The sequence below is a fragment of the Panthera pardus genome, unplaced genomic scaffold, assembly GCF_024362965.1.
Source record: "Panthera pardus isolate Hobbes unplaced genomic scaffold, ASM2436296v1 HiC_scaffold_6, whole genome shotgun sequence".
In the NCBI taxonomy this organism is placed as follows: Eukaryota; Metazoa; Chordata; class Mammalia; order Carnivora; family Felidae; genus Panthera; species Panthera pardus.
In genome coordinates this window covers 21,103,726-21,116,776 of record NW_026526991.1, presented here as the reverse complement: position 1 = coordinate 21,116,776, position 13,051 = coordinate 21,103,726, and the positions used below count along the sequence as shown (strand labels likewise).

The following is a 13,051-nucleotide window of genomic DNA, read 5'->3' as shown; positions in this document are numbered from 1 at the left end:
CCATATTCCATTCTGTTTAGTTTCTTAGCTGTGTGCACTTAAGCAAGTTTACCTAACCTCTCTGTGCCTCAGTTTCCTCATCTGTAGATGATATAATGATGGTGCCTACCTTGGAGTGTCATTGTGGTGGTTAAATGAGTTGAGTGCTTAAAGTCTGATACCTAAAAACTACTTCACAAATGTTATCACCATTATCAACTATCTCAATCACCACTAAGAAACTTTTGTAGATTTAAGTATGTTTCATGAGCAAAGGGAACACTCTCGCACCGTTGGTGAGAATGCAAACTGGGGCAGCCACTCTGGAAAACAGTATGGGGGTTCCTCAAAAAGTTAAAAGTAGACCTACCTGACAAGCCAGCAATTGTACTACTATGTATTTATCCAAAGGATACAAAAATACTGATTTGAAGGGGCACATGTACCCCAATGTTTACATAGCAGCACTATCAACAATAGCCAAATTATGGAAAAAAACCAACGTCCATCAACTGATGAATGGATAAAGAAGATTATACACACACACACACACACACACACACACACACACACACAAGTGAACATAGTGGAAGGGAAGGAAAAATAAAAAAAGATAAAAACAGAGAGGGAGGCAAACCATAAGAAACTCCTAACTGTAGAGAACAAACTGAGGGTTGCTGGAGGGGAGGTGGGTGGGGGGATGGGCTAAATGGGTGATGGGCATTAAGCAGGGCATTTGCTGTGATGTTATATGTGGTGTTTTACGTCACTGGGTTTTATATGTCACTGGGTGTTATACGGCAGTGATGAATCATTAAATTGTACTCCTGGAACCAATACTATATGTTAAGTGACTTGAATTTAGATAAATACTTGACCCTTAAGAAAGAAGGGTCATGTGGTCTTTGCCTAGTAGTGCTTCCAATGTGTGCTCTAAGAGATAAGTACCTAAGAGTATCTGGGGACTGAAGAAGGTTAGAAGCTCTACCAGTGGATGCTTTCCATAGCAAGAAGGTATGTTTGTCATATTTTGATTGTATTTGCTTTTGATGAACAAGTGAGCTTTTTTGGAAATGGGTAAAGACTTGGTGGTGGATTGATTAGATGTGTGATGTGCTGGGGTCTTAGCATTCTCAGCCTTGAGGGTTTATAGGTGGCAAGATTGGTGGCCAGAAACTATGCCTTTTAAAAGCATGGGGCTGACGGGAATTTTTGTTATACTCTATATTAAGCTATAGTTAGGACAGTGTGATACTGGCACAAAGGTAGACATGAAGGTCAATAGAAAAGAATTGACAGTCTAGAAATAAATCTTTATGTTCACCTGATTTTTTTTTGCAAAGGTGCCAAGGATAGCAATAAATCCAGGATAACCTTTCTAACAAATGGTTTTGGGACAACTGGATATTCACATGGAAAATGTTGAACTTAGATGTTCGCCTCACACCATTATATATAAATGAACTCAAAATGGATCATAGACTTAAATGTAAGGAGCTGAAACAGTAAAACTTATAAAGGAAAAAACGGGAAAAAATCTTCAAGACCTCAGGCTAGTCAAAGATTACTTAGATATATGAACAAAAGCACAGTCTATAAAAGAAAAAATAAATAAATTGGACCTCATCAAAATTAAACATTTTTACACTTCAAAATACAACATGAAGAAAATGAAAAGACAAATGGCAGACTGAGAGAAAATATTTGTAAAACGATCTGAAAAAGGATTGAAAATATATGCACCTCAATAATAAGACAAAAATCTCATTTAAAAAATGGCTAAAATATGTGAATAGAAATTTCACCAAAGAAGATATACAAATGGGCAATATCCACATGAAAAGGTGGTCAATATCATTAGTCATCAGGGAAATGCAAATTAAAACCACAATGAGATACCATTGCACACCCACTAGAATGGTTATACTAAAAAAGACAGCAAATATTGGTGAGGTTGTGCAGAAGTGGGAGTCCTCATACATACTGTGGGAATATAAAATAATGCAGCCACTTTGGAAAATAATTTGGCAGTTTCTTAAAAAGTTCAACATATACTTACCATATGACCCAACAATTTCACTCCTAGGTATTTGCCCAAGAGAAAGGAAAAGATGTCCACGCAAAGACCTGCATGGGTATATTCTTGACAGTTTTCTGCATAGTACTCAGAAATTGGAAACAACCTAAATGTTCATCAACAGGTCAATGGATAGACATCATGTGGTAAGTCCACATATTGAATATTCCACAGAAAAGGAAAAAAGAAGGAACAAACTACTGATATGAGCTGTGACTTGGACAAACCTCAAAATTATTATACTAAGTGAAAGAAGCCAGGAACAGGAGACCGTATATTGTATGATTCCATTTATACAAAGTGTCCAAAAAAGACAAATCTAGAGATAAAGAAAGTAGATTACTGGTTGCCTTGGGACAGGGGGTGGGGGTGGAAGATGGGGATTAACAGTGAGTATAAGGGATCTTTTTGGGGTGATAGACAAGTTCTATCTGCTTTGTGCTTTAGTGTGATGGTTGCACAACTTGGTAAATTTGCTAAACATCATTGTCCACTTGCAATGGATGAACTATCAGATATACAAAACATACCTCATAAAGTCAGAGGAGGCAATGTGAAGGGTGTGATGGAGGAAGAGAGACACACACACAGAGAGACAGATGAGAATGGCTGGAGCCAGGCTGTTTGGATCTCAAACCTGGCAAGTCTAACCTCTTTGCCTCAGCTTCCTGTTAGTAAAATTGGGAAAAACAAGTTACTAATCACAAAACAGTGTTGGAAAGATTGTGATAGTACATGAAGAATACTTAACAGAATTTGGACCATAGAGAGGACTCAATAAAATATAAGCCATAATAATAATAATAATAATAATAATAATAATAATAGTTATTATTGATAGTAGTAGTTAACCTACCAAGGATCCAGCTCTGATTTAGATAACTTAATTCAAACCTTGGAGAAGGATTGGAATGCAGCTTGCAGTTGGCAATTACTAGTCCTGTGGACATGACTTTTGGGGTATCTGAAAGGCTAAAACACAGGATTTGTCAGGCACATGCAGGCTGGGGGATTGGAGCACTGGAACCTTGCAGACGAAAGCTGCTTCTTCATGACAGCGTCGTATATAGAGGCATTAGCTGCTGCCCATAAACAGGGGAGCAACGTGATATTTTAACCCCAGTCCAACAACTTTTTAGGTTATATCCCACAATGGAGCAGGTCCTCCTGGGGCAGAGGACAGGTGATTTGGAGGCATGGAGGAGGGACGCCTTGCCTAGGAGGGTTTCTAGAGGAAGAGACGTCTCAGTGAGACTTAAGAATCCCCTGACATTTCCCAGATAAAGGGTGAGGAGAGTTACCCAGGCAGAGGATATAGCTTGAGCAAAACTCAGAGGCGACATGGAGCTTGATGAATTCAGTAAAGGGCTGATATGAAGGGCAGAGTAATAAGAAATAAGGCTGGGGTCCCATGGAGGGCCTTGTGAGCCATGATAGAGAATAAAGAATGTGGATTTCTCCTGAGGACAGTGAGGATCAGTGAAGAAGCCTAAGCAGGTACTAGGACCAGCTCAGATACCTTCAGTGAGGTGGTCCCAATGGCACCCCCACACCACACCTTGAGGGATCCTGCTCTGTTGATCAGGAGAAAATAAATGCCTTCCTAGATGTTTGCCTTTAGCCTGCTTGAGTGCAAGCGCCCCTCCAAGGACCACATCCCTACTAGTGTCTGGCAGAAAAACTGTTTCATGTTTCCCACGAGGGGCATAAAAGGCATCATGTGGTGGCTGAGAGCCTGTCTGTAAGGCCAGACCTCAGAGAAGCAGAGGACTTGTAAATGCTTCATACACTCCACCCTGGGTGTCTGCTCTGGCTGAGAGCCCATTAATAAGCCCCAGCGGCTGAGGGGCAGGTATTGTGCCGGTTACTATAGCATCACCTTGGAAAGGATCACTCCGTGAGAGCCACGGGCTGAGTGAGGCAGGAGGGGGATGTGGTCAGAAGAAGCAGGAGGGGCTGGAGAAAGGCTGCAGTTGCTGTCGCTGGTCTCAGGACACCTCGTGGGCTGAAGCCCACTTCAGCTTCTCCAGCTGCAGCCCCAGGGAGGGAGTGAGGCTGCGCTCAGCTTGAGAGTGGCTGCCAGAGACAGCGCCACAGGCTGCTGCTGAGCTTGTAGCTTTCAAGGGACTGAATTCCCAGCCAGACAGTACTTGGCCTCTTTTTGCGGGGAGGGGGAGCGGTTTGTCTCCTCTTGAAAGATCTGGGCTGGGTTTCATCTCCGTTTTGATTTTAAGTAGTTACCTCCATGAGAACTGACTTCAGGGTGTTCATCGAGGGAAGCAGAGTGGTCCCCATGCTGGAAATGAGAAAGCATGACAGTTTCTGAGACTTGACTCTTAGTGCTCGGAGGTCCCCCATACCCATTCAAAATGCCTTTTAAAGCATTTGATACCTTCAAAGAAAAAATTTTGAAACCTGGAAAGGAAGGAGTGAAGAACGCCGTGGGAGATTCGTTGGGGATTTTACAAAGGTAAAGTTTGAATGCAAACTTTAGGTTTATTTCTGAGTAGTTTCACATTGCCAATGTTTGAGAGGCTTTGCTTCATGTTTTAAAAGCCACATTTTTAAAGAGGAGTGGGTAGGTCAGAATAGATGGCTTTTGGATCCCCTTCCAGCTTCAACACGCTACGTCTGGAGGGGAAAAAAAAAAAGATGCATCGAAAGTATAGGGTTGAATTAAGAAAATACCGAGATAGGCGTTCTGCTTATATGGTAATATTGGTACTTACCAGAGATGGTGATATTGCGTATTGTGTGTTTGGCATTCAATTGGAAGAGGTATAGGGAGATAATATTTCATGTTAATTCAATAATAATGACAAAATCAGGAACCACTTTATATTGTATACTTTTGGTTGAAATAATTTTTAGTAATTTTTCACCATAAATCAAAATTAAGTATGTGTTTAGATTGTTATATAAACTAGAGGGGTTGCTGATTGTGTGGTTTTGAAAGAAAAGAATAGTTACACAGTAGTTTAAAGAAAGTATCTTTAAAAATTAGTATTTAAGACAAAAAGCCTTACATGGTTACAATGGGAAAATATTATGTACTATCATTAAAGTGAATGTTTTTGTCCAAACCAAAAAGATAAATCTTTTTTAAAGTTAAATATATTATTATTAGAAGGAGAGTGTGCCACAAATGAATGAATTGATGTGACATTTTAATTTGTGATTTTTTTATAGACATAGTAAATGCCTTTCTAGGTTTTATAGATGAATTAATAAGCAGTCCTTATGTACAAGGTAAGACAACTTCTTTAATCCCTCTGATATAAATAAATGTGAAAAATACTCCTGATAAGATTTTTATATGTTTGAATGATTATTTCTAATCCTAATGAGTGAAATGCCATCTGGCATCTCCTTTTAACTTGTATATGTTATCTCTTCAATGAAAAAAAAAATTTAGTATTCAAAGGACTATTCCTAGTCACACAGAGATGCATTCCATTCCTTGGATTTTATAACACAGGGGCTCCTGTCATTATGAAATTTTCCACTATATCACTCTTGATGAGCTTTCCTAGTAAGAGAGCTGGGGTCAGCCCCTCATTAATTTAAAAGTTAAAAATGAAAAGGTTTCGATTAGACCTACACTGAATTATCGTGTATAGGTAAAAACCTAGCTGACAGCAGGATAAACCAACCAAACATAGCAAATGATTATAATGACTTTTTCTTTGAAGAATGTTTTATCCTTGTGTTGCACACTCCCCAGGTAATGTCCATCTTACTGTGGTGGTGTTCATTTGATTAAAAATGGAAAAAGAAGGTACAGTGTCTTGATTGGCATATTCAAGTATAATGACAAAGGAATCTGACAAAGTCAGGCATAAAAACCAGAGTTGACTACGATCACCATTATAATCACCAGGCTCTGTACCTTAGTTTATAAAATATTTGACAAAGAAGTACTTAGGAATTTTCTTTCCAAAGTTAAGTTGAATTGCTTTTTTGAAATTTAATCACTTTCTTTGGTAAGAGACTATTGTAAGAACTGGTTTTGCTATGTTTGATTGGATGATCCCCTTGAAGATCTTTTTGTTTGCCAGATTGGTTTGCTTAGGAATAGAACAAAATTCATAATTTCCCAGTTGTGCGACCTCAGCCCTAAACAAAGCTATGTGTTTAGGACTCTGAATGGTTTCCTTGGAACTGAATCATGACACAATACAAAAATGGCTAACACAGGGCTAGAGATGCAGAATGCACTAAAATGCATGCTAGATGTTACCACTGTTGTCTTAATTGGAGAGTGACTTGAGAAAAAATAGAGCCAAACTAGAACTTCTTCTTTCAGTGATTCTAGAAAGAAGTTATTGACAGAGGATGGTTAAAAAAAACAAAAAACAGGCATTAATTGACCAGCAAGCCAAGTTTACCCTAAGCTCTAGCAGTCGTTGAACAAAGCTCCAGAATTAGGGCTCCTCCAGCGAGACCAACTCTGCCACACACTCGATGTTGACCTTGTCTTAGAGGTATTTATATACAAAGGGCCTTGCCCAGGGTCTGGTATATAATGACCATTCCCTCCACTTGCTAATTTTTCACCTAAAACCAGTTGGCAGAATCCAATGGGGAAAAAAAATCAGAAGAAACTGTTTTCTGTTTTGTAAGGAACAAGAACATTTGGAAGTTAGAAACTCTGACTTCCTAACTTACCAAGCAGTATATAACTCACTGATGTCTTGTAATATTTGATACTGAAGTCATCATCTAAATGGAATTCTTGGGGTGCTTTTTAATTACTGAGCATTCTGCACAGTCAGGGGAGTGGCAAATGCATAGGGAAGCATTTGAAGTTTGCACCTGGCGCTGATTACAGTCAGGCATTATTAGCCTTCCTGTTACTCCTGGAAGAGTTATTGATAAAAAGGAGCTGGACAATTTAATCAGCTAAAAGTACAATAATATTTCAGAAGCGTAGGAAGAAAGAATACATTTATTTATAGTCCAGTATTAGAACAGATGACATAGAAGGCATTAAATTTGGAAGTTAACATCTAGAAATTGACATGTAGATTTGTTCAACTTCCATGACAATATGAGTGTCCTCTAATTGTCTATGTGTAATAAAATGATAGTGGCAAACATTATATATTCCAGGCACTGTAAACTCATTCACTTGTATTAAACCCTATGGGGTGGGGCTATTACGGTTACCATTTTACAGATGAGAAAGCCGAGGCACAGCGAGGTTAAGTAAGTTGTCCAAGGTCACACAGACTATAAGTGGCAGAGCTGGGTTTCTGACCAGACCTTCCATGACCACTATTCTTACTCATTACACTATGTGACCTAAGTGTCTTTGCTCTTCCCACTTACTGACTTGAGACTTAATGACTCATGTAGGCTTAGGGAGTCACTTGGGCCGCAGCGTAGCCAGCAACGCTGGCATAAGATCATTGCCAAATGATCTTATGGCAAGTATGGGCTTTTCTCCTAATCAATTGTAGTATGTAGTATTGAAGACTTCCCCCAAGGGAAACTGAAGGGGTGCCTACTCTCCTTATAAATATTTTTATCTTCCCTTTAAAGAGATGGACCAATCCCTGGGTGTTGTGTCCATCCTCAACACTCAGTGCCTGTGATTTCAACATATGCACCAGACATGCCCCGTGTGCTCCATTGATAAACACAAGTGCGTGAGAGCAGGCTCTGAGGTCAGGTGGGCCCGGCCCGCAGTTCTAATTGCTGTGACATCATTTACTTTCTGCCTGTAAAACCTCAGGCAGCTTGGCTTCCACTTTTGCAGCCAGGGTAATTCTAGAAAAACAAAGTCAGATCACATCTCTCCTCTGCTCAAAACCTCCCCACGGTTCCCCACCTCTCTCAGAGTTAAAGCAAGCATCTTTTCAATGGCCTTCAAGGCCCTACATGGGCTGTGGGAACTTGAGAAGTCTGGCATTTCTGGCCTTCTTTCCCTGCCTCATTCTGCTCCAGCCATACTCTGCACTTTTATTGGAACTCCCCAGACCCACTGTCTTCCCAGACCTACTCTTTTGCCAGATGATGCACCCTATCTTTTTCACCCTGAAAGCTTTTCTCTCTAATAGACTGATGGTTTGTTCTCCCATGTTCATGTCTCTCATCAAAGGTTACCTTCCCAGGGAAGACTTTCCTGACCATCCTATTTAAAGATAAAGCCCCCCTTCCCCATTCCCTGTTTCTCTTCCCTGCTTTATTTTGCTCCATTTCTACCTCTAAAAGCAGAGCCTGAAACAGGGATTTGGAGAGTCTAGGATATGATTTATTGGGGGTGGAGTTGGGAGGGAGTAAATCAGGATAGTAAAGGAGAACACCAAGCAAAGATGTGATCTTAGGTACTGCACAGGGGTCGGAGCGGGAGGATCTGGGGCATAACTGGCACTGAGTTGTCCCTTTAAGCAAAAGAGCCAGTCTTTTATGTCTCTGCATCAGTCAGTCATTGACTGTGGGCTGTCCCTGCTGAGGATTAGGACCAGTTCAGGACCAGTCAGCCATGCCACTATGGTGACCTTTGGCGTTGCTTTTTGGTCTTGGCCTGAGGACACCAACATGACTGGGCAGCAGTTATAACTATATTTAATAGAATTTTCATTGCATTCCCAAGTGGAAGAATTCTTCCTTGGGCATCAGAACTCCTAAACCCAGTGGGTCTAAAATTGAAGAGGTGAAATATTCCAGAAGTGGGTTACTGGGAATGATGATAAATGGACTACTTCTACTTTTATCCCTTCTTTCTCAGACCAGTGTATTCCACCTGTTGGGGACATAGCACTATTACAATAACTATCGGTTTATGGAACATACTGCATCCTGAAGGATGGTGCTCTATCCTCGCGGGCATTCCTCTCTGAACTGATACCTCAGTGGCATCTTTAAGAGGCTTCCTCAGCTCTGGCAGGCTACCCTTCTGCACACTGCAGCTTGTGGTAGGTCCAGTGGATGCCATTGTTATGCGCCCCCTGCTATATTTCCTTTGCCATAAATTGGGTGTCTTGATCTTAGGTGATGTTATGTGGGATTTCATGTTGGCTGATCAGGATTCTGTGAATCCTCAGATAGTGATACTGGCCAAGACTTGCAGGCTCATATATGGAATATATGTCAGCCCCACCCACTCAAGATGAATTGCTACTCTTTCCAAGACGGAAGGAGTCAGACATAAATAGTTTGCCACCAAGAGGCTGGTTTCTCCTGAGGGATTGTGCCATAGCAGGGACTCAGCATTGGTTTTGGTGCTGACAGCAGTGGTAGCCACGTCAGTCTTGGTGAGTGGGATCCCAAGCACAGTCTCCAGCTCTGCTACCATGGCCACTCCACGTGCCACTGCTCTAGAACCGGGCGGCTGAGAGCAGAAGCTGGCTAATATCCACCAGCCAAGCCAGCCGTCCATTGACCGTTCAGTTCCCTTTCCAAAGGGAAGGTCTGTGATGTGTGTTCATGAGCAGCCCAAACATCTCACACTTTGTCTGTACTCTGTGTTCATCCTCTTGTCTGTCAGTTGCTGTGAGTCAGACCCCTCAAACACCATTCTGACCTTGCTATCCTTCTCTCTGATCTTGAAGTGCTGCCATTGGCTTCTGCTACTGCCAGATTCTAGTGTTCTGACTGCCCCGGGGAGCCCAGTTCTGGAACAGTATCCCCTGCTGTCAGACGGGATCTGCCTAGGACAGCCACTGCAGAGAGGCTCACTGGTGCTGATGGCCCCATGACCCTGCATTCCTTATTGCCTTGGTAAATGGAATGTGGTTCCTCTGGCTTCCTGAGGAATATAGTTAGCTTGTGGGTTTTCTGCCTTATCTAGTAAATACATATAGCATATCTCCTTTTTTGAGACTTTCAGTCCCTTTCTCTACAATCTGCCATAATAGTTCTGGCATTTCTCCTAAAAAACAAAAACAGTTGGGGTTCCTGGGTGGCTCAGTCGGTTGAGTGTCCGACTTTGGCTCAGGTCATGGTCTCGCAGCTTGTGGGTTCGTGCCCTACCTTGGGCTTTGTGCTGACAGCTCAGAGCCTGGAGCCTGCTTCGGATTCTGTCTGCCTCTTTCTCTGTCCCTCCCCTGCTCGTGCTCTGTCTCTCTGTCAAAAATAAATAAACATCGGGGCGCCTGGGTGGCTCAGTCGGTTAAGCCTCCGACTTCAGCTCAGGTCACGATCTCACGGGTCCGTGAGTTCGAGCCCCGCATCGGGCTCTGGGCTGATGGCTCAGAGTCTGGAGCCTGCTTCCGATTCTGTGTCTCCCTCTCTCTCTGACCCTCCCCCGTTCATGCTCTGTCTCTCTCTGTCTCAAAAATAAATAAACATTAAAAAAAAAAATTAAAAAAAAAAATAAATAAACATCAAAAAATTTTTTTGAAAAAATAAAAAACAAAAACGGTTAAAGGGACACCTATTTATTGACGATTCTGATTGACATTGAAAATATGTCATGAATTTTTATTCTAAATAACAGACCTCAAAATTTTAGCTAATTTAATCCTCACTAATTCATCTATATGGGCCACTCAAATTTAGTAGTCACTGCAATAGGCATTAAAAAATGAAATAGGCCTATAATTTAGGTTTATCGGACAAAGAAGGAAAGGAGAGAAAGTGGGCCCCTGAACCCAAAGAAGAATATTCTTCTGGCCTTGATTATTCTCTCTTTGAAATGAATCTGAATGGCAAGAGGAATGATGTTGGACATGCTTATTAAACCATGACCTGACTTCTCCTGGTCCCTATCTTTATGTTCTTATTCAAAGGGTGAAGTCATTCATGGTCAGAAGTCACTGATAGTCAAATCCACTTCAACAGTCTGCTCTGCTCAATTATTGACCCACAAGAAACTCTTGAGTCATTTTTTTTTTTTTAAACGTGAGAGTGGCCAATCTCTGCCCACAGTGCAATAATGACTAGAAATTAGTACATAATTATTCTTTTTAAACGAGAGAGAAATTGCCAGGCTCTTCTTGGCATCTCTACTTTGTCTAAACCTCTGAGAGCCATACTAGTAGCTCATTAGAACTAGTTCTTCTGGCCTTTGCCAGGATGTTAAATCCTGTCTCAAGGGAGAATGCCCCTTGCATTAATTTTTCCTAAGGCTGCTATAACAAAGCACCACAAACTGAATGGCTTACATTTATTTATTCTCTTACCATTCTGGAGGCCAGAAGTCCAAAAGCAAGGTGTCAGCAGGACCACACTCTCTCTGAAGACTCTGAGGAGGATTTATCTCTGCCTCTTCCTCGCTTCTGGAGGCTGCTGGTAGTCCTTGGCATTCCTTGGCTTGTAGACACACATCACTCCAGTCTCTGTGTCTGTTGTCACATGGCTTTCTTCCCAGAGTTTCCGTGTCTATCTGCTAATTCCCCTATTTTTATAGGGACACCAGTTATTGGCTAAGGGCCCACTCTGATCCAGTATGACCTCGTCTTAACTTGACTGCATCTGCAAAGACCCTATTTCTAAATAAAGTTATATTCACAGGCACTGGAAGGTTAAGATTTGAACATATATTTTTGTTTTTATTTGGAAGCACTGTCCTGATTTTTAAACTCTGGAAATTAGGGGCGCCTGGGTGGCTCAGTTGGTTGGGCGGCCGACTTCGGCTCAGGTCATGATCTCGTGGTCTGTGAGTTCGAGCCTCGCGTCGGGCTCTGTGCTGACAGCTCAGAGCCTGGAGCCTGTTTCGGATTCTGTGTCTCCCTCTCTCTGACCCTCCCCATTCATGCTCTGTCTCCCTCTGTCTCAAAAATAAAAATAAACGTTAAACTCTGGAAATTAATCCAAATTCTAAAAAAACCATACACACACCAAACCATAAACTGAAACCTGTCTGTGGGCCAGACTGGCCTTTGAGCTGTCAGTTTGTCACCTGTAGCCTAGGCTTTTGGAATAAAAAAGCCATAGAGACCAAGTCTTTTTTTTTTTTTTTTTTTCCTTACGATCTATCTTATCAGGTCCTGATTAGGTAATAAGAACTGACTCTCTCCTTGAATGAGGGGACAGGAAAGGTTGAAATTACCTGGAGAAAAATAAAAACAAGTTAACACTTCAAAATTTGTGGAAATGTGCTAGGTGCTAAGGATACTTGGCTCCTGACTTTGAGCTTATAGTCTACTGGAAAAGGGAGATATTAATTTGAAAAATTACAAAAATACAGGTACTATGACATTATTGATTGGGTAGGAGTTGACCAGGTGCATTATTTTGAGATCTTTTTGAATCTGACGTCCTGAGAGCCACACTCATGAGATCCTATTTCAAATCCCAAACTAGCTCTGGGAGTCAGATTTTAAATCCCTCCCCCCTTTTTTAAAACTTATCATTTCATGGGGTGCCTGGGTGGCTCAGTTGGTTAAGCATCTGACTTTGGCTCAGGTCACAATTTCATGGTTCATGAGTTCAAGCCCTGCATTGGGCTCTGTGCTGATAGCTCAGAGCCTGGAGCCTGCTTCAGATTCTGGGTCTCCCTCTCTCTGCTCCTCCCCTGCTCATACTCTGTCTCTCTCTCTCTCTCAAAAATAAATAAGGCATTAAAAAAGAAGTTATCATTTCATGATTATTTATCAGGTGCTAGGAATGATACTGAGTGCTTCATAAGTTTTATCTCATTTAGTGCTCACAATAGTTATGTTCAGAGAGGTCTAAGTAACTTGCTCAATTTCAGACAGCTAATAAATACCAAACTCAGCATTTGACACAGGACTGTCTGACTCTAGAGCATGTTCCTTCAATCCCTCTTCAGTATTGCTTCTCAGAACCTTTAAAAATGTTTACTTAGGTGAAGCACTTGATATTTGTAAGGTGCTTTCTGGTTAGGTCCTGCAGCATTCTAGAAGTAGGCCTGATATCAAATCTGGGTTGTGTTTTCACTTCACCCACTGCAGCTAGGTGACTCTTGGGCAAGTCTCTTTTCCTTTTTAAGTGTTTTAAATGTTTTTAAATGTTTTTTAAAATATTTATTTATTTTGAGAGAGAGTGAACTCAAGTGGGGGAGGGGCAGAGAGAGAGAGAGAGAGA

General features: G+C 41.4%; 1 protein-coding gene across 1 annotated transcript in view; it reads left to right on the top strand.

Moving 5' to 3' along the window:
- The first annotated feature begins 3,811 nt into the window (after positions 1 to 3,811).
- The window catches only part of SLC17A8 (solute carrier family 17 member 8), a 48,338-nt gene continuing 39,098 nt past the window's right edge, over positions 3,812 to 13,051 (top strand). Inside the window, exon 1 of the mRNA XM_053895300.1 lies at positions 3,812 to 4,526. Coding sequence (XP_053751275.1) covers positions 4,426 to 4,526 — 101 coding nt within the window. The 5' untranslated portion in view covers positions 3,812 to 4,425. The remainder of the gene's footprint in view (positions 4,527 to 13,051) is intronic.